At 42.5% G+C, this 21,942-nt stretch overlaps 1 protein-coding gene across 1 annotated transcript in view; it reads left to right on the forward strand.

Moving 5' to 3' along the window:
• Nucleotides 1-21,942, forward strand: part of LOC147748151 (uncharacterized) — a 648,568-nt gene that overhangs the window by 206,886 nt on the left and 419,740 nt on the right. Inside the window, exons 2-3 of the mRNA XM_086959041.1 lie at nt 7,928-8,095; nt 10,834-11,047. Of these exons, the coding sequence (XP_086815167.1) occupies nt 7,928-8,095; nt 10,834-11,047 (382 nt within the window). The remainder of the gene's footprint in view (nt 1-7,927; nt 8,096-10,833; nt 11,048-21,942) is intronic.

A 21,942-nucleotide genomic window follows, 5' to 3' on the forward strand; every position in this document is an offset into this window, starting at 1 on the left:
CATTGGTAAGGTGCACGGAACTCACCGCCAAACTCCTGGGCATGAAGTCTGCATTGCACTGTTGCCAAGGCGTTGACAAATAGAAGTCTCTGGCTTACATTGTCAGGAGAAACAGCTGCTGACAAAATGGATTATTTCCTCAAAATATCACTCAACTCAAATTTTCCTGTTCATGGCTCACCAATCGTTTGCTGTTCCATGTAGTGGGTGTTGAACATGCTTGGAAGGGTTCCCCCTCACCAGCTGTTGCAACTGTGGCATTGTTTCCAGATGTTTTGGGTGGTGCTGGGAAACAGGCAGTGTTCCAAGTGTGTGGGCTGACGAGAGAAAGAAGTCAAAGGAAATGTGGTCTGAGTCCAGGAAAGTAAGCAAATAAGGAGCGCCTTCCCCAATGGACATGCTTTGCATACTAATCAAATTTGTCATGGAACGCACTCAGCAAATTGTCTCCCAGAACCTTGAGGAACTTTGCCCATCGGCACTTTCCAGGATAAGACTCTGTAAGCTTTGTGGGAGCTAGATGAATGTATGAATGAATCAATGGTATTGTGCTACTCATCAAAAAGCACTTCAGCACCTCATCAGGGGTAGCAAGCGTTATATAAATGCAAACGTTTCCTTCTTCTATCCCTCCACTATCTTTCTCAATCCAAATAACAGTCTGACATATCCACAGCTCAAATGAATGTCATGTTTCACTATACTAATCATTACTAATCCTTTTGCGTTGCAGAGTAGCGTGCTACTTGCTGAAAAAGCGATTCAACGCCTCGTCAAGGGTAGTAAACGCTACACAAATGTATTACAATACAATACTGTACAATGCTTCTTACTGTGCAACATACACAAAATAATCAGACCTCAGGCATAAAACAAGAATGCCCAGCGGCCGCCACGCAAAGCTGTAAATGTAAATGTAAATGTATAGGCATTTATATAGCGCACTACTTACCCAGAGGATCCCAAGGCGCTTCGACCGCTGCGAAACCCTTCCTGGCTTCCCTGAGAGATGGTCCCTTAATGGGTATCTCCAGGGTGAGACCAGGCATCCCCGGCGGTCTGGTGGGGCCGTTAGTGAAGATGAGGCAAGCTAATGCCCAGAGTTGCCGAGTGCGATCGCTGATCAGAGTGGGCACCGAGGCGAGAGAATTATCAAGTCCGCTGACCCTGGTCCAGAAACCTGCCGCGCCGGGATTCGAACCCTGGTCCCGGGCCGTTCTCTGCTCTCGGGTCTGCCGCCTCTAACCAGTGAGCCACACTACTTCACTAGCTAGAACTCTTGTGGGGGAGGACAGTTCCTTTAGAAACTTTCTTCCAGTGTAGAGAACAGTTCTCTTTGCCCAGTACTGCATCTCTAACAATTAGGACCAATAAGGATTATACCATGTTCATTTGTTTGATGATGTCTGTTGGGGTTTTGATATCTATTGTAATAACTTTCAACGGATGCCCCCTTTAAATGAATAATTCTATATACTGATTTCTCCAGATCCGAATGACAGGTGCATTCTACAGGACTTTCCGAATATCTCCGAATAACTCAGGGTGTCTCTGAGTTAATAACAGCGTTTTCAATGGCTGATCCTTGTCCTTGAAACAGTATTTCCCAGTCTCTTAGTCACCCACAGGGCAATCTCAAAATCAGAAATGCCCTAAAAAGACACAAGTTAATGTATATTTTTGTTGCATTGATTGTATATAATTTATGTATTAACTGTTAGTGTGTAGGTGCACCAGACCCCCAACCACAGTCTGCTTCTGTGGTAATATTTCCTTTAAACAAGCCCTGGCTAATATATAAGGTCTCATCTTAGGGATATCTTGGTTATGTCTTTTATTCATGCTGTATGATGCTGTACTGTATGAGCAAAAGAAAAGCCGGGGCGATATGTTGCTGTGGCAGCTGCATCATTTTCTATGTGCACATGCGTCATGATGTTCGCACACATATACGTCGTGATGCAAGCGCGTGAGATAGGTGTTCCTTTTTTATTATTTACTCATCGGAGGTGAATCAGTAAATATTATCTATGAAACTGAAGAAGCATGAACGTGTTTATATGTCTACAATGGTAGGGCCGGATCTACCAGAAAAAATAAAATTAAAATTGAAAATGGGACCAGTGCAGTGGAGGTGGGGGAAACAGAGGAGTGGGTCAGGGTAGCGGGTCGAGGGAGTAAATGAAAAGAAGTTTATAATGGAAAAAGCAGCATAAAGGACAGTGTGGAGATACGCAAATTAGGGTGAATGGAGAAGCACATGGGTGAGAGCAACACAGAGTACGGGGAGGGAATCAGATGAGAGAAATTAACAAGGAGCGCAGGGGGAGAAGCATGCAAGGGAGACAGCTGGAAGAAACATGCAATCTCATGGCATTTTAAAAAAAGTAGAAAAAAGTACCAGTGTGCAGTGGAAGGACATAAGGAAAGAGGTTATGATCCAGAGGATGTACATCATATAATAGGCAAGCAATTGAATAAGAAGCAAGCAAATGAGAGTGACAATAAAGCCAACCAACGGGAAGCTATGGGTGGGCTTTAAGTCCATTGTAAGTTCTTGGTTAGCTGACAACAGGTCTTTTTCTAAGCTTGATGTTAAAAGCACACAAACTTAGACATACTATCACTGAGCTCTACTCATAATATAGTCTTTCTTCAATATGTCATATTTTATAATTTAAGAGTAAGGCAGTGACATCTACCATCTTGGTAAAATATAAGTAACATTCCGTTTTAATGGCACACCCAATACTTTGAACATACCTCACCCTTGTGAAAGTGAGTGGGTAGACGAAATTATGTAAGTATGGGTGGCTGATCACCTAATAAAGTATTCAATATTTAGGAGCCATCGCTGTGCAGGTCGATTGGGCATTTGGTTGTCAAGTTCGCTTCATCCGACGAAGAGGACATAGGTTGCTATTAGGTTACATTCAGTCTTTCCCAAAGTGTTTCCAGTGTTGAATTGTGGGAGATCAGAATTGTTGCAGCCAATTTCAGTTGACAAATTCTTGATTAGTGTTCATCTCCTCTAAAAGCCACTTTCCTCCAAATGATAGCGTCCAGACTCAATAATAGTTGTGAATGGTCATCTGACTTCGACTCCGGCTCCTGTATTTGTCGAGGGCAATTTCTAGTAATCTCCGCACAGGCCGAGAACTCCTAAAACTAGATCAATATTGTTTAAACTGTACGTTGGAGCCTCTTGGATGCCCCAGTTGACTCTGTGGTGAAGCAGCCAAGAATCAGTTCTTGCAAGGAAGTGCAAAGGTTGATCCTGGATGCAAAAGAACCTGAAAGTCACCTAATGCCAACTTAATTTTTCCTTGTCAGATGAAAGGAACCTGGCCCTCGAATACCCAATCACCTCACACAGCAATGACGACTACATTTTGAAACTGCTGTTAAGCAACCAGCCACCAGATTTCAAAATCTCGCCCTGTGATAGGCATAGGTGCTCGAAGTTGGGCTGTGGAGAGTGCCATAGCAGGTCCCAAATAAGCATGCTTGTGTTCACAAGGTGAAGGGGCAATAGACACTTTTTTTTATCTAGTCACATTTGCTGTGCTTCAATGACAGAGCTCACATGTTAGGCTGTGTGTGCTGACAAATTACTACTTCTTTTGCCATAGAGTTTGTGCTTTTTTACTATTTTCTCTAACTTCAAGGACAGAGGATTTTGTAAAGCAAACCACAGGGAGTGTGAGAGGAAAGGATGTGAGTTTTTTCCAACATACAACATAAAAACACCTGTAAATGAACCGTACAAAAATGTCAAAACATAGCAGTTGGCAAAGCACAAATTAAGTGCGATTGTTCTGTGATTCTTAAGTGTGATGGAAACAAAGATGTTGATAGACTAAGAAAATCGAAACATTTGTCTTGGTGTTGTACAAATGATAAATATTTTCTAAAACCCATTTGCCACACGTTTTCTTTGTATGATGGTTGACTTTGTCAAAGTCCCAGTGCCTTCAGTGGTGTTACATGGATGGCAGCACCCCTACTCTGAAATATTTCCTGCATCTCTGTGATAAAGGTGAAATGTGCTCACTTATGAGACAAGGAGAGCTTGGTCTCTTTGGATTATTGCGAGAGAACAGGTTAGATCTTGTCTGGCTTTTCCAGACACATAGAATCTTGAAAAAATGTGACACGTATTTCTTTAATTCGAACTCACCTCGTTGTGTAATCAGACATTTTTTAGCACGCTCCGTTGCCACTTCTCAATGCAAGCTGGATTGAAGCTTAAAATAGAAATGAACACATCTTTTATAAGTTCCTTGCAGTCGGATAGTGCCCTGGGCACAAAGGACGTTTTCCGATTTAATCAAATGTAATTCCATCATGTCTGTGGAATTACACTGTAGCTGCTCGCTACAGCAACAACCATTCCAGAAACAAGTATAGCACGTTAATTGTGCACAGTGTTACAGTGTCTTCACTGTACAGCCATGTCATGAAAATACAGCCCTCGTTTAACATTCTACACTACGACCAGGTGTGGCTGCAGCAGCGCTTGTCTATTCCAACAGCCACACGTACAAGTTACACCAAGCATTACCGAAGAGCGATTCAGAGTTTAGATCAAAATGTCAAGGTTTGAAGCCACTGATTAAGTCAAAACAGAGGGTGACACTATATTACGGAAGGACAGAGGCGAATGAGCTTCTCGCTGTACAATGGTATTTAATCGACCTTGGAAGGATGAAAGTCAGAGTCTGCCCAGGCAGAATCTTAACTTGTGTTTTGCAAGTTAGATACGCGTCTGTGTAGCAAAATGTCCTCACGGTGCTAATGCTTACTAGTTTCAAATGGGCCTGTTTGGCTGCTCGTGTGGGCGTGGCCTGCTCGAGGGTCTGTGTGTGTGTAAAGATGAGGAATGCTGGATAAAGGTACCCCCACGGGCTGACGTAGGTTACGGATGTGCATGTGCCCAGGACAGAACGCGGGTTCACAAAGGGCACTAATATTGTGGCCAGACACAAGAGGGGGCCTTGATAGGTGTAGGAGGAAATACCACCAGGGGACCAGGGCCCTTGTACCTGTCCCACCCCTTCCCCTTCCTCCTTTGAGTCCTGAACGTTAACGATGAGTAAATCTGATGTGATCACATTGTGAGGAAAAGTTCAGCCGCAGGTGACCCAGGCAGTATTGCAAAGAATGCTGGTGATATTGACATGCCATGTCAACGATGCAACCTAATAGATATCCACACATATTACAAAGAGATATTGGTGAGTGAAGACATTTCGCATGATGTGGGCTGCAAGGGAGCAGCCACTACAGACTGTGGGAAGTTACAACGCCGCAGGCAGTAATTATGTTATATAAAGAAAGTTATAGTATCATATAATGTAATGACTACACCAGTTTTTGAGTTTATTCAGATGTGGCAATTCTCCTACACACGTTACATAGCATTATCAAAGGAAAATAAATTGACATTTTACGAATTATTTTCCCTGAAAAGGATGGTTTCTGGGAGCTCACAGAAGCAATAACAGAGGGTCTCTATGAAAACTGCTGGGTCTCACCTAGATAGCGATATAACAGAATACTTAACCGATCGAGGGTTGAGGTCTGGATCACGGGTCTTCAGAAGAGATTTCCAAGGCCCTCTTTGACTCTCAGAGCCAGTGGAATCCTCCCATGCCGTTCTCCCATAGGACAGTGTAGGGGGAGGTGCTTGTCACCGGAGGAAGACGAATATGAACAAAATCACCAAATTAATGCATTGTTTCAATGGGTCTCTTTGGTGACCTGGGCCAGGCTGTCAAGCATCGGGTGGACAAGAGAAGACACATCGAACATTTTTATCTCTAGTGAAGCTAGGCCATGGAAGAATGAGGAGGTCTTTTTGCGACAGTTTATAGGAAAACCTGGGTACTGAGTTTGTATCTTCTGGCACGGACTAGGATGAGACATGGGCCACCTCTGTGGATGGCTTTTTGTGTTGAAGAGCAAAGATGATCGGCAAATCCGACAAAGGATCTTATTTAGAGTTTGGCAAATGGGATACTCTATCATAAATGTGACGTATCACTGCTATGCTGTATTACAGGCATCAGAGGATATAATCAGGGCCAATCTGGCCTTTTATTACTCTGGGCCTTTTCCTTGGGGACTGGAGCTACTGGGGCCAATCAATTCTGAAAGCCCTGTGTTGTTTCTTAGCCCTTTGTCACTTTTGCTCATCCCCAAGATTAATTGCAGCAGACATGGGGGTGTCAATATATAGAGTAAAAGGGGGAGAGGGATCGAGAGAGACTGAGCTATCACACAGGGAGATGAGAAGGAGAAAAATAATGGATGGATGGGAAGACAGAATTTAACATGAGGAGATGACAGGAGCACTGCTGGTTTGGGCATTTCTGCCAGGGCTGGTTTTGGTTCCTCAGTCTGGCCCTGGATATAATGGACTTGAAATAATGTAGACAATATATATGTCATGTTTATGACAGTCTATATGCCAAACTCTAAATCTGGCCCAAAGTATTTGTATTTGGTTAGACATAGGTCCTCATAATATGAACCTGCTCTAGCTAATCTTCACAAAAGCAGGTTGTCTCATTCATTCGTCCTATGAAAATACCTCCAGACGCTTCTATGTGATGTTACATTTTATTGGTCCGCTTATGCAATATGTAGCGTTTTGCAATTTGTTGGGATGCCAACTTTATGCTTTCTATTCACAGATCTATCAGATATAGATTTCTGAGTATCTACACCAACAGGATGATGTCAGAAATACTAAAGCCAGGGCGAGACAAGATGCAATCATTATGAAACAGACACAAACATTAAGAAACAGGTGTCTGAGGTCCAAGATTTAAGGCCAAATTAGGGTAGATGTACCTGTGGATCTACTCCCAATGCCAAATATGCAACTTTGGAGCACATAACTGTGGGGGTCTAAAAAGTCAACATCACAGCATAGACAGGTGTATGGGGACAAAAGCACATTTAGAGGCCACTGAAGCCAAGAGCAGAATCAGGGGCCTGTGGAACCAAGAGCAAAATCATACAGTCTGTGAAGCCCGCATCCAAGCTAAGATAATTCTGAAAACTTCTCCTTACATTGGGTTTGTGGAGCCCAGCGCCAAGATAGAGTGGGTGTTTGTAGTCCATATCTAAGATATGGTGGTTCTGTGGAGCCTACTAACAAGTTGAAAGGAGTTAGGGCAGACACGTACAAATCAAGATCAGTCTGCCAAAGTATATGCAATTTGAGGTGGGAGCATTAACCAGTGTGAGATGGTTGTGTGAAGAGCCGTGCTTACATTGTAAATAAATAAGTACCAGGGCACTTGCCAGGAGGCCACAGAAACCTGTACCAACCATTGTCCTTGCTAGCACTGCCAATGATAGCAACAACACAACTACTAGCCATCCCACTCCTACCAGTGTAACAATTCGGACTATTTCAGGCCCCCAAAGCTTGGGTGTCAAGTAATAGTCATTTTGAATGTATATCGAATTAATAATTAACTGTTGTTGTGGTCATCTCTAAATTTAGCAGACAGCGTCACCATGTGGTAGACTGTCACAAGCACTGGTGTTGACAATAAAGTGCCGGTGCTAGCACTGGAAACCACCTGCTCAAATTAAGCACTGGTCTAGAGCCTGTATGCCGGGTGAGATGGAATCTAAGGGTTGGCAAATCTGTTAATGGCGAGAATAATAATCACCATGACAACGCATGTGACTGTGGCATTATGGCTCAAATGGTATGGTCACATCTCTGGGTGTGTCCACACATAAAGCCCTTATTTGTGTGAAATCCTGTATATATTCGCAATGTTCCCTTCATTAGAATGTCAAATGATTTTGAACAGTGTGGAGACTCGACAGTGTCTAGGAATGAAGGATATATCAAATTTATATACCTGTTTTTAATAGTATTTCTGTCTGTTGCATTTCACAGGTGGTCCAGTCGATTTTCTACAGGCACTTGATCTCAGGGAAACAACTGAAGGGGTCACCATTGCTTCTGGGCTCTGCACGCAGCGGAAGGGCGTAGAAGAAACGGACATTGCATTTCGCATCGAAAACAAGACACAGTTCAGTGCCCCAACGAAGCAGCTTTTCCCAGGTATGTTCGTTAGGCATACATGCTAACATTTTAGAAGAGGAAAGAGGGAGAGTTAAAAAATAATTCGGGGAATGTATTTATTCCATTTACTTCTATTGAAGCAGAGGGAATTTCAGGCAGGAGACAGCCAAAATTAAGTAATTTTTTGACTAAAAAAAAAACTTGATTCTCCTGTCTGAATCGAGTCTACTGACAAATATGAATAAGGCATGAAGCACACGACTCTCGATGGACAGAGTGATTGGACTCCGTAGACAGATGCTTCTTTTTGCAAGAATAATGTAGGCACAGGTTGAGACTGCTGCCTGTATCCTGATTTGCCTAGTAGTGTACCACTAGCGAAAGAAAGGGAATGAGCCCACCGGCTGCTGTTTGAATGATAAAATAATCAGGGTTCAGAGGGCCCCTCAGGCCGTGGTGCCACTGTACCTGCTGCACCAATGAAAGCTATGCTCCTGGATTAGCCACCTCACCTACTATCCTTCTCCACTGAGGAATTCAATTTTCCGCAGAATGTGCGATTTATCAGCATAGTGTGATACAAGTGATAGTTAAATAAATGCACCATTATTAAGTCTATTTCACTCATGAATAAACTACACATTCAGAAGTTTAAACTGCTCCATGTAGGTGTCTCATGTGATGGAAAAGCAGTTAGGAAAAGCAAGCATGATGAACACCCATTCAGTGTTAACTTAATGATGAGTGACAAACACATTTAAGTTACACCCAAAGAATTCAGATGAAGTGATACTGAAACTATGAGAAAGTGCACCAGACACTACATTGTGTAGGAAAGAAAGACATCTTACTGAAAACTTATTTTGCATTTCTAAAAATTTCCAAACCCAGTGCATGCATTCTGTTCACAATGCAGAGTACAATCATGAGTTTGAGATAACAAGTTTAGGTCAGGTTCCTTTTCAATTCCAAATGATTTACAGCTGGTAACTACGACTATGACATAGGTGTAGTATGCATATATATGTTTGAAAGTTAGATTAGTAAGCTGGATAAATATAATGTACTACATGTGTAGGCAGGTAGTATGTATTGGATAAAATTGCACATGTGCTTGTGAACCAGGCCCATTAACTTTATGGAGTCCTTGCCTCAGTAACCCAGGCACATGCAGGGTTTAAAACCACATTCTCCACTGGAGAGTGAGGTTTGACTCAGACTCCCTTTTATTAGCCACCTTTGACTTTATTAATGCCATTTACTCTACAGGCGTCACTTTCAATCTCTAGCATTGGGGGAATATATGCCATTTGACCTCAGTTCTCACTCAAGAAATGAACACTTTGGAAATGTTTCCCATTATTTAAACTGATCCTTTTGTAAAGTATAGCAGGTGATGAAATCTTTATAGATTTATCAACCATTCCAAACATTGCAAACTTCTAAAGGTTAACAGGAGATAAAAAAAACAGTAACTTCTTAAAAGAGTAATAGTTAGTTAACTACTACTTATAAGGCACTCATAATTATTGTTACATTTGTTCACTTTTTCTCACTAGAAACCACTGTTTTGTTAAAAGTTCCAAAACACCTTGCAAAAGTAAAAAATAAATAAAACATATCTCATAATAAAGAATATTTGATCACATCTAATTATGTATGAAAAACACATACATTCTAAGTATGATACAAAATGTGTGTGCTCCATTGTAGACATTGTGTGTATCCACAATAACAAAAGAAAAGAAAATACACCTACAGAGAATTGTATGCAATCAAAATTACCATATCTAAGTAAGAAAAGTTCTTAGACTATGAATAAACACATGAGAGGTACAAAAAAATCTTGAACACGTTAAATAGCATTGAGTTTTGATTTTCTAACCAGTTTAACAATCTAAATTTTGAGGATTTGTAATATTATGTCCTCTAAATTTAACAACTCTTTTCAAACATGTGAATTACTGCCATTTGTGGTGTTAAAGGTGTTGTAGAAAGATTAGGGTATATCGGAAATACTTAATACAGCAATGCTTCTACCACTTGAATCGAAAAGTAATCAGACCAACTTTTAAAAGCTACCAATTTAATATCAAAGTTAAAAAAAGCTTGCAGCCCAAATGCTGGTCAAATATTAAAAAATAACATAGCTTAAAAGATACATTTATCAGTTCATGTTAGCAGTTTTATGTGTCATTTCAACCATTTGCCACATCTGTAGGGATTTTCAATGTGTTTTATAACTTAACGTTAACAATTAATGTTAAGAGGCTCAAAGAAAACCGTTTGAATCCCTTATTTTATTTTATATTAAAATTACCCAAACTTATTATTCTAGAAAATGTAACATTGGCAGTGTTAATAGTTCACATTAACACTGTTAATAGTTTCAAAATGTTGCCATATTTTCTCAACACGAGCAGATAAAGCAGCGGCCCGTGGAGGTAAGAGCGTGGGGGTCGGCTGGGAGGGATTTTGATGAATGATGACGAGGGAAATGTTTTTATTGATTTAATTTCCCCTTATCATCGTCAGTCAAAATCAACCCAGTCCCCGGCCACACAGCCCCACGGCCACCGCTCTTACGTAACTGCACGGGCTGCGGCTGAGCAGTTAGTTTTACAGTGGTAGGATCTTTGCTTCATTAACTTGCTGACCTTTCAGAAAAGTCTAAAATCTACTACACTGTATTATTTCTGTTCCTTCTTCACCTTTCAAGATATTTGATGGAGTAGGTACAAACAACTTACTTAAGCGTAATCATATTTTTTTTCTAGATGGCCAATTTCCTGAGGATTTTTCTATACTTACGACACTAAGAGCAAAAAAGGGATCTCAGTTCTTTCTAATTTCCGTGTACGATGAACAAGGCATCCAGCAACTGGGTGTGGAAATTGGACGCTCCCCAGTTTTCCTCTATGAGGACCAGAATGGGAATCCTACTCCAGAGAACTACCCCTTTTTCAAAAAGATCAACCTCGCAGATGGCAAGTAAGTGGAAATCCGTATCTTACTGACTAAATGATTTGAAATGAATTATTAGAATAATGAAATTATGTTTGAGTACAAAATGGGTTTTGACTTCAGTACTAGGTCATTAGTATCCATAATAATCGTAACAGCTCGCCTATGTATTGCCAGGTCTTGGATAAGTCCTTTACCACTGAAGGTGACTGAATGGTGGGCGATTTGAACTAGCAGTGCAAGCTATAATAAGAAAGGTGGAAAAAATTTCAACTCGGAATAGTCAATGAATTCCCTAACTATATTTTGGTTTAGCCTGGGTCATTCTTCTTCTTTTCCCTCTCTCTACTATATTAATGTGTTAGCTATTATATTTGTTGCTGAAATGTGATATGACATTTATGAAATCAGTATGTTATGCTTAAAAGTTTTATTTTAGTCGTTTTTTGCTGACTCTTGATTTAAATAAACTATATTTTTTAAAGAAATTAACAAATTATCAGACTTAGTCTGGTTTGTGGCTTTAATGCTTCTGAGCATGGGTATGCATCAAATCAGAAGAATTAAAATGATAAATTCAGCCATTTGATTGGATACACGTTTGAGGAATGCTTCGTTCCTCAAACGGACTATGTAGGGATGGAAACCGAGGAAAAATGAAAACCCATCACATTTGCAAATTGTTTATACAATTAAAGACAGGGCACTTTCAAATGATCTTATGCTTGAATAAATGCATCGGATCAAAAGTGTCCCTCAGTACAAGTTGTGCAGCATGGAGAACATCTATACAAATGCAGGGGCAGATTTATGACAACTGGCGCATCCCTGCAAATCAGCAGATATGGGCCAGATAAGATGTGTCATACAAGTTTACCCTTGCGCCACCACAGATGCGCCGCATTTACAATGCGGTACAAAAGGGGGTGGTGATGGACGGAGCATCTGAATCAATCAAACACTCACACCCAGTCAAAAGATCTGGGTTTAATCATCACCGTTCTCTAGCCCACTCTGCCACCCCAGTTCAGACATAGCTATATGCAAATCAGTCTGACCCTGTGCCTCATGGGAACAGTCCAGCCCGAACTGCCAAGCCATGTCTTCCCTGGAACGGAAACAAGCTTCCGAGGACCGGTTTTTGGCATTCCAGCTGTCTTCAGCCCGGCTTGCTTGAATCCAGTGGCAAAGTGAGCAAGGGACTCACGACTGAGCATGCCCTGCCACACTTATGGTGGCCAAAAGCGGTACAAAAGGGGGTGGTGATGAACGGAGCATCTGAATCAATCAAACACTCACACCCAGTCAAAAGATCTGGGTTTAATCATCACCGTTCTCTAGCCCACTCTGCCACCCCAGTTCAGACATAGCTATATGCAAATCAGTCTGACCCTGTGCCTCATGGGAATAGTCCAGCCCAAACTGCCAAGCTATGTCTTCCCTGGACCGGAAACAAGCTACCGAGGACCGGTTTCTGGCATTCCAGCCGTCTTCAGCCCGGCTTGCTTGAATCCAGTGGCAAAGTGAGCAAGGGACTCACGTCTGAGCATACCCTGCCACACTTATGGTGGCCAAAAGCGGTACAAAAGGGGGTGGTGATGGACGGAGCATCTGAATCAATCAAAAACTCACACCCAGTCAACGATCTGGGTTTAATCCATCACCGTTCTTTAGCCCACTCTGCCACCCCAGTTCAGACATGGCTATATGCAAATCAGTCTGACCCTGTGCCTCATGGGAACAGTCCAGCCCGAACTGCCAAGCCATGTCTTCCCTGGACCGGAAACAAGCTTCTGAGGACCGGTTTCTGGCATTCCAGCCCTCTTCGGCCCGGCTTGCTTGAATCCAGTGGCAAAGTGAGCAAGGGACTCACGTCTGAGCATACCCTGCCACAGTTATGGTGGCCAAAAGCGGTACAAAAGGGGGTGGTGATGGACGGAGCATCTGAATCAATCAGACACTCACACCCAGTCAAAAGATCTGGGTTTAATCCATCACCGTTCTTTAGCCCACTCTGCCACCCCAGTTCAGACATGGCTATATGCAAATCAGTCTGACCCTGTGCCTCATGGGAATAGTCCAGCCCGAACTGCCAAGCCATGTCTTCCCTGGACCGAAAAACAAGCTTCCGAGGACCGGTTTCTGGCATTCCAGCCGTCGTCAGCCCGGCTTGCTTGAATCCAGTGGCAAAGTGAGCAAGGGACTCACGTCTGAGCATACCCTGCCACACTTAAGGTGGCCAAAAGCGGTACAAAAGGGGGTGGTGATGGACGGAGCATCTGAATCAATCAAACACTCACACCCAGTCAAAAGATCTGGGTTGAATCCATCACCGTTCTTTAGCCCACTCTGCCACCCCAGTTCAGACATGGCTATATGCAAATCAGTCTGACCCTGTGCCTCATGGGAACAGTCCAGCCCGAACTGCCAAGCCATGTCTTCCCTGGACCGGAAACAAGCATCCAAGGACCGGTTTCTGGCATTCCAGCCGTCTTCAGCCCGGCTTGCTAGAATCCAGTGGCAAAGTGAGCAAGGGACTCAAGTCTGAGCATACCCTGCCACACGTATGGTGGCCAAAAGCGGTACAAAAGGGGGTGGTGATGGACGGAGCATCTGAATCAATCAAACACTCACACCCAGTCAAAAGATCTGGGTTTAATCCATCACCGTTACAAAGCGGCGCATTATGGCGCAAGGATAAACAGATGAGTGACGCATCTCCGATTGGAAGGGTGGCACATTGCTCGAGTTGTGCCGCAAGCACGGCGCAACTCCATTAACTCTTGTGGCCTGCCCCAACACAACGTGGTGCGTCAAGCCTTACACCTGCTTCAAGCAGGCGCAAAGTTTTGATAAAGCCGCGTCGGAAAAGTGACTGTGGTGAAATCTTGTGGCTTTTCACTCAGGCACTTCTCTGAGGCGTTCATGCGCCGGAACGCCCACATGAAAAATGACACAGTTTTCATGTGGAGCACGACTTTACAACGTAACGTATCTCTCTAGATGCGTTATATTGTAAATCTGTCGCTGCACGGCTCTAGCTTTACGCCGTGGCTACATCACAGAAGTGGCAACAGCGGTGCAAAAGTGGCGCACAGGGCTTGTAAATCTGCCCCGTATTCTCTCTATGATAATATTGTTTTCCACTGAGGGGAACTGATACTCTTCTCCACACCTAATCGTAACAAACTAGGGCTCACTTGAAATCTGGATTGGGACTTCACGCACTCAACATGACATTTCGGATGAATATGTGATCCAACCATAGATATCTATTTATGGTAGCCAGGAGCAGGAATTGCTACCCCTTGCTTGACCTTTGACCCGCTGGGTTCAAGGACCAAGAATTAAGTGTCAAGAAGGGAAAATAAAGAGGCTCTGTACTGTCTGTAGCTTGCATTACTGGCTCTCTTCTAGCTCACCTGTTGCAAATAGGCTGTTGAGAGGCTATGGGCGGATACCATACATTTTCAAGGGTGTGTGATGTCACTTCTGCTACCCCAAACATTTTGGTAAATCAGTATTGATTAATAAAAATCCGATGAAGCCATAAATATCACAGAATTTTAGGCGGGATGGCTCTGGCTGACTAGGGGTATACTTCCAACGACAGGCCTGCTTTGATTAAAAGCATGGTAATTATGCATGTGAGTTAAAATACAATTTGGGGAACTACGCATATTCAGTCTTTGTGCATGCAATACTATTCTGGTTGTTATAATCCCTCCAATCGACAAAGTAATATGTTTAATTTCATTGCATTATACTCTCCTTTGTGAACCAGCACCTCTGACCCAACAGACATTTACCTTCATTCCTCTTAGACCGCCTCGGAAGGTGCAAAATCCAGTGGCAAATGTATGTTGCAGTACTGTTCTACTGGGCAATGTTCAACATTGAAATTATATATGTTTTCCATTTGGAGCTCAAACGTGACCCACTTGCATTTTTGTGGAACAAGTGTTACTTTGCCGCGGGTCAGACTAAAGCAATGTCTTGTACTTGGTTGGCCAACTAGGGTTACCGTAAACTTTAATGCTTCTCGAACACCGCAGCAAAGCAGATAGGGGCCTGATGAAGGGAGATTACAATGATCCCTAGTCAACATTCAGTGAAATGTCTGTACTAGTTTCCATTAAAATCTTATTTGAATCTGAAGTAAAACCACTTTGTGAATTTTTGAGGCACTCTTCTATATAATTATGTTGTAGACACACTTGATGGATAATCACCCAGTTTGATCTGTAAGAATAGGGGGCCCTATGCAATCTCACAGTCAGGAAATACAACTACTATCAGGGTGCATCAAAAGGGCACGGCTCGCTTGTAATACTCATCTCATTGGCTTCCACGACATGTGGGTAACAACATAATTTTCCGGTACGAACACTGTTGATTCTGACACCCATGAGATCAAGACAAATTAGAAAGAAGGAAACTCTCTCTGCATGCGAAACAAAGGTTATCCTTTAATGTTAAGAACACCAATTTTCAAAACAGGATAGCGCAGGATGGTAGACGTAGAACTAAGGACTGGCCCTCCTGTTCACACAGCCTAGTTTACTACTTGATCACTGATAGATCCTACCATATTTGTATCTCGGAGTATTGATCAGAAATGGGAATATTGATCAGTCCCTAGCATGCGGACTGCTTACCTGATGACCTCCTTGTAGGTTCTAGTACATGACAAATTATACTCCACAGAGCCCTGAATTTTTAACTTGTTTTGTCCTTATTTTCAACTGATGGATGTCACCTCATAATGCCTCCTCTTGAGTACACTACTTCAAACCAATTTCAATCATATTGTTGCTTTTTACCTTGAATATGTCAGCATTTACAGACCCCTAAGAATTTTGCAGCCTGAGATGGCATATTTTGTGGCAAAAAAGGAAAATTTGTAGTCCCAAACTCCAAACTTTGCGGTATTTCTGTGCTTGGTCCTTGGTTTGTCACTGATGGAGACTCTCCCAATGCGCAACCCTGGCAGGGTGAGTGTCCAACAGCACAGCACCTCGGACCCGGAGGATGTCGGATGCTGGAGAGTGCAGAAATAAGGGCCCTATTATGATGGCGGACGGACTTGCGTCCGTCCGCCATCCCTGAGTAAGAGGGACCGTCCGCATGGGCAGCGGCGGTCCCTCCATGGCAATTAGGATGTGACCGCCAACCTGGCGGTCCAAATCCTGTATTTTTTACATTGCGGCGGGTGCTGCTTGAAGCAGCACCCGCCGCAATGTAAAAAATGAAAGCAGTGCATTTGCATGCACAAAGCGGCAGGCACCGCGCGGTGCCTGCCGCTTCGTGCACGCAAAGGCAGGGGGGTACCATAGGTACCCCCCATGTGCACCCCCCACGCCCCCTTCACCCAAGGGGCCCGCAACGGGCCCCCAAAGTGAATGTCCGTATGCTTTTCCACGGCGGAAAAGCCGCCGCGGAAAAGCATTAGATTCCCTCCATCCTAATATGGCTGGCGGTGTCTGATAGACACCGCCAGCCATGTTAGTGCTTTTCCGCCGCGGTCGGAAGGCGACCGCGGCGGAAAAGCTGCGGACGGAATTCAAGACCCACCAGCCATCCTAATTTGGCAGTGGGTCTTTGGAGGCTCCACAGCGGTTTTCCCGCATCCTCCGGGTCGGCGGTGGCTTCCGCCGGCCCGGAGGATGCCGGAAAACCGCGATCATAATCGGCCCTTTAATTTGGAAAAAAAAATTGACATCTGACTACCTCCATTCCAAAGGTGCACAGGGCAGCAGGGGGTGAATGTAAGGGATGGGGAAGCACAGGTGACTCGGGTGTGGTGGGATTGCAGGTGGAAGAGGGACCAGATACATGTCTTGGGGATGCTTTTACGTGTTGCTTTATGGTCACTGTTATTACTCTTCTTCTTCTCAGTAGTATTATTACAAACAGCGAGTCCCTCTGCTGAACTCTAGAGCTGGCAAGAGAACCTGTGATGTATTGCGTCCATGATAAGTAGCATACGGATGGTAGGCACCATCTCCAAAAACCGGGGGTCGAATGGGGGGAGCTGCACATATAAACAGCTGTCCCTCCCCGACGGACCTGACAGGTCTCCCCCCTCTGTATCATGACTGCAGACCTTCATTTCGCTCTCCCGCCCAGTTCTGTCGGGTTGGGGGTCAGTCTGTTGGAAGCACCACCTGCCGGGAATGGAAACTCCGACTGCTAGAAGGAGAGATAGGAAATGGTGTGTTTGGTTTCTGTTCTGTAAATATGTTGTAAAAGCAGAACGTGCTTTAGAATGTTCATCACTTGTTATTTGGCTTTGCCTTGTAAGTGTATAAAGGCAAACAAATGTGACCCACAAAAAAACCCACTTTCATAATTTTCAACCACATAAATATCTATTGATATCTGCAGCAAAAAGACAATTTTTGCAGGCACTTATGCAGTAATTTCAGGACTTATAAAACAGGACATTTTAAAAAGTTCTCATTTTGCAATTTGTGGGTGAATCGCAAAGTTGCCATATATTTAGGAAGTCTGATCTAACTGTGAGAATACACAGGACGCAGAGTAAAAGAAAAAGTAAACTAACAAATATGCATGTTTTTATATGTAAATGTATGAACATGGTTCGTTTTTTCTATGTGATCCTACGAATTGGTAGGAAATCTCCATTTTATTGTTTATCATGTAATACAAACTATGTAAGGAACACAGAAATCTGAAGGGATTTCCCCAGAATCGTACAATTGATTCATCTCCGAAGCCTGGAATTAGTTGACAACTCGGCCACTAAACTGCATCTTCTCAGCATTGGCCCAAGAGAGTTAATACATTAGAAGCAAGATTCTCTGTGATGAGCTATTACTAAAAAATTGTGGAAATGTTGGTAATAATTTAATGGAAGTTGAACCTCTGCTGGGGCATAGGAGCTCTATACAGTTGTTGACAGTCCAGGCCAGACATTTCAAGGGTGAGAAGAGCACAGCACTAGCAGTGATCAGACTTTTTAATTATTGTACTACAGCATTTTGAGGCTTGGACAGTTTCATTGCGGAACCCGCATGCATTTACCAAGCATGCCTTTACAATGCAGTAAATACCCCGACAGCGACATTACCACGTGTTACTTTACCATGCAAGTCATCACAATGATGTACTTTAGGGGGTGCTGGACTTTGGAATAGTGCAAATTATTATTCCAACTGTAGACTATGCAAAAGTAGGGAAGGTGTTTGACTTAAAAATCCAACAGCAGTACAAGCGTAGCGCCCCCTAAAGCAGGTCATTGTAACGATTCCTGTGGTAAAGTAATGCAGGGCAACATTGCAGTCGGGGTAGTGACTGCGTTGTAAAGGGAGGTCGCTGTTGTGACTCTGGGGTAAATTATATTTCCCAGCTGCAACTATCGAGATATACTGACATTGTGGACATAGTATCAAGGAATAAAATATAGAAAGGAAAGTGCATATAGAGTGCATAGAAAGAAAGTATAGATTTACTATTGTTAACTCCACACACAAATATATGTATATGTATATATATATATATATATATATATATATATATATATATATATATATATATATATATATATATATATATATATATATATATATATATATATATATATATATATATATATATATATATATATATATCAGCAAAGGACCACTTCAGATAGGAAGGGATCAGAGGACACAGCGGGGTCTTTGAAAGCTTCTTTAATTTAGGATGCAGGGCAGAATGCATTTTGGCTTGGGTGTGCCTTCGTCAGACGCCCTTTCAAGACAAAACTTCACCTCCCCTTCTTTTACGGTGCTGACTCCTCCCAATTGCCTGCAGCTGTAGCGAATTGTATGACATTACAGCCCCCATCATGCAATATTACGGTAAGTTCCGGTGGTGGAGTGAGGGTTAGGTAGTCCTTGGTGAGTTTTGTAAATTACCCCAAAGAGTCTTTCTCGGGTCCCCAAACGTTCTGCCACAAAATCCAGGGTAAACCGGGCCATACAGCTAGAGTATAGTGACTCTGCTGTCACATGAAGTCACGAGCCGCTTCCTGTCGGAGGTCCATGGATCAGCCTGGATGCGTGTGACGAGGCTGCATAGCCAATACCTCGGGGAAAGAAAAAAGCCCAGCGTTACCACTGAAACCAGCAAAGCCGCAGTCCACTCGTAGAACGGGTCCTCAAAACGCGGTTGCCAGCTGCCGCGTTAAATATCAGCAAAGGACCACTTCAGATAGGAAGGGATCAGAGGACACAGCGGGGTCTTTGAAAGCTTCTTTAATTTAGGATGCAGGGCATAATGCATTTCGGCTTGGGTGTGCCTTCCTCAGACGCCCTGTGCAAGACAAAACTTCACCTCCCCTTCTTTTACGGTGCTGACTCCTCCCAATTGCCTGCAGCTGTAGCGAATTGTATGACACTACAGCCCCCATCATTATTATGGTAAGTTCCGGTGGTGGAGTGAGGGTTAGGTAGTCCTTGGTGAGTTTTGTAAATTACACCAAAGAGTCTTTCTCGGATCCCCAAACGTTCTGCCACAAAATCCAGGGTAAACCGGGCCATACAGCTAGAGTATAGTGACTCTGCTGTCACGTGAAGTCGGTGGTCCGTGGTTCAGCCTGGATGCGTGTGGCGGGGCTGCGTATCCGATACCTCGGCGAAAGAAAAAAGCCCAGCGTTACCACTGGAACCAGCAAAGCCGCAGTCCACTTGTAGAACGGGTCCTCAAAACGCGGTTGCCAGGTGCCGCGTTAAATATCAGCAAAGGACCACTTCAGAAATATATTGTGACCTACAACATAATAATGTAGCAAGACCATGGTGATCTAGGGCTCTAGATTCCACCACGTTTATATCATCATTTTTCAACATGGAATGTCGGTCTGCAGCTCAGTACAGATTTATGTACAAAATTACCATTTAGCACTTTATATTTTGTTATTTTTGCACACACATTTTTGCACCAGCACTTTTTTATGTCATAGACCAAGATTTGAAACTGGAAAAATTGGGATTTGCATTTAATGTACCTCATTTTTCACTAGCATGGAGTTTTCCTGAACTTATATTCAAACAATAGAAAAACGTCTGGTTCCGTTATCTATGGGATTTTAGATAACAGGAAGTGTTCTGATTTTACAAAGAAAGCCGTTTCTGTAAAGTGTCTTCTAAAGTACAGGGATGTTTGAAAGGTATTGGTACTTTTTCACATCTACTAGACGTTTGTATTGAATTTAGTATTTGTGTTTGTATTTATACAAAGGCAACTTCGCAAATAGCAACTGAATGAGGTTTTTATCGCAATACTTCAAACAAGTAGAAATGTCTTTTATGTCTATGCATAAGTTTGCATATGTGATGTAATTTTGAGCACTTTCACTTTAAAAACACGGCAATGACGCGTATTACATGTCACGTGATCAAGGCTTGTGCTGGGCTGAAACGCGTAGTGGCGAGAATTGCACCCTGAAAATAAAAGAATTGAGAAGGTATATTACTGTGATCCCTTCCTTTTTTTCTTCGATGTGGATGAGTGGCAGAGTTCAGGAATATATATATATATATATATATATATATTCACTGAAAAAACCATAGGTTTTAGGCCATATATAGTTAGGGATTAGCATTTACAAAACCTTATTTTATTCGCACAAAACCATAGAAATTTGCATATATAGTTAGATGCAATAACTATATATCGCGCACCTGCAACCCACTGCTGATGATGTCACATATTACATCATTCATGACATGGTCAGTGACATCACTGATGACATCACTGATGACATCTCAAATGACATCACTGATGACATCACTGATGACAACATCCAGTGACTGTATGTTTCTGTAATGTTAAAATATGTCTTACATATTGAAGAATGAGTGGATGTATAAGTGTCTGGATGAAGGATTTAGTAGGTGCGTGACTGACTGAGCGAGTGAATAAATGTGTCTTACTGAATGCATGGATTAGTGACTAAACTGTCTGAAAGTGTGCATCAATATGTCTGTTGTTGTGCAAACTGCTGCATGGTTTGATCAGTAGCTATATGAGTGGCTATATGGGTTATTGATTGGTTGCCCAAGTATTTGTATGGAAGACTGAGTGTGTGTGTGGCTGGCTGGGAGGTGTGTGACTCTGTGCACATCAATGTGTACTTGTATCAGTAATTGTATAAGAGAGTAAGTATGTGTTAGTATATGTTTGAATAAATAAGGTGTTCTGTGTTTAACTGTATAGATGAGGAAATCGAAGTGTGATTGATTATTTACAGGACTGACTAGGTGTGTGAGTAACTCTATGGATGAGTGGCAGTGTTTGAGTGTCTGCATAGGTGTATGAGTGCATATGATAGTGCTGTAATAATGAGTGACTGTATGTATGAGTGATTGTATGGGTGAATGAGTGAATGTGTGTGTAGACGTAGGAATCAGTGAGTGCGTATGTAGTAACTGGTATTGGTGTGTCAGTGGTTAAAAAAATGAAACTCTGTATTTAACACTGGGTGTAACAGAGGTTATTTTAGAGTGTGAGGAGGTGCATTGTATTATCACATCAATTATATCATCAGTGACGTGATTATTGATGTCAAATGAGATGTCATCAGTTATGTGATCAGTGATGTCAATTGAGATGTCATCAGTGATGTCATCAGTAATGTCATTTGAGATATCATCAGTGATGTCATCAGTGATGTCATCAGTGATGTCATTTGAGATGTCATCAGTGATGTCATCAGTGATGTCACTGACCATGTCATGAATGATGTAATATGTGACATCATCAGCAGTGGGTTGCGGGTGCGCGATATATAGTTATTGCATCTAACTATATATGCGAATTTCTATGGTTTTGTGCGAGTAAAATAAGGTTTTGTAAATGCTAATTCCTAACTATATATATGGTCTATAACCTATGGTTTTTTCAGTGAATTTCAA

Source organism: Lissotriton vulgaris, chromosome 1_1 (assembly GCF_964263255.1).
Source record: "Lissotriton vulgaris chromosome 1_1, aLisVul1.2, whole genome shotgun sequence".
Lineage (NCBI taxonomy): Eukaryota > Metazoa > Chordata > Amphibia > Caudata > Salamandridae > Lissotriton > Lissotriton vulgaris.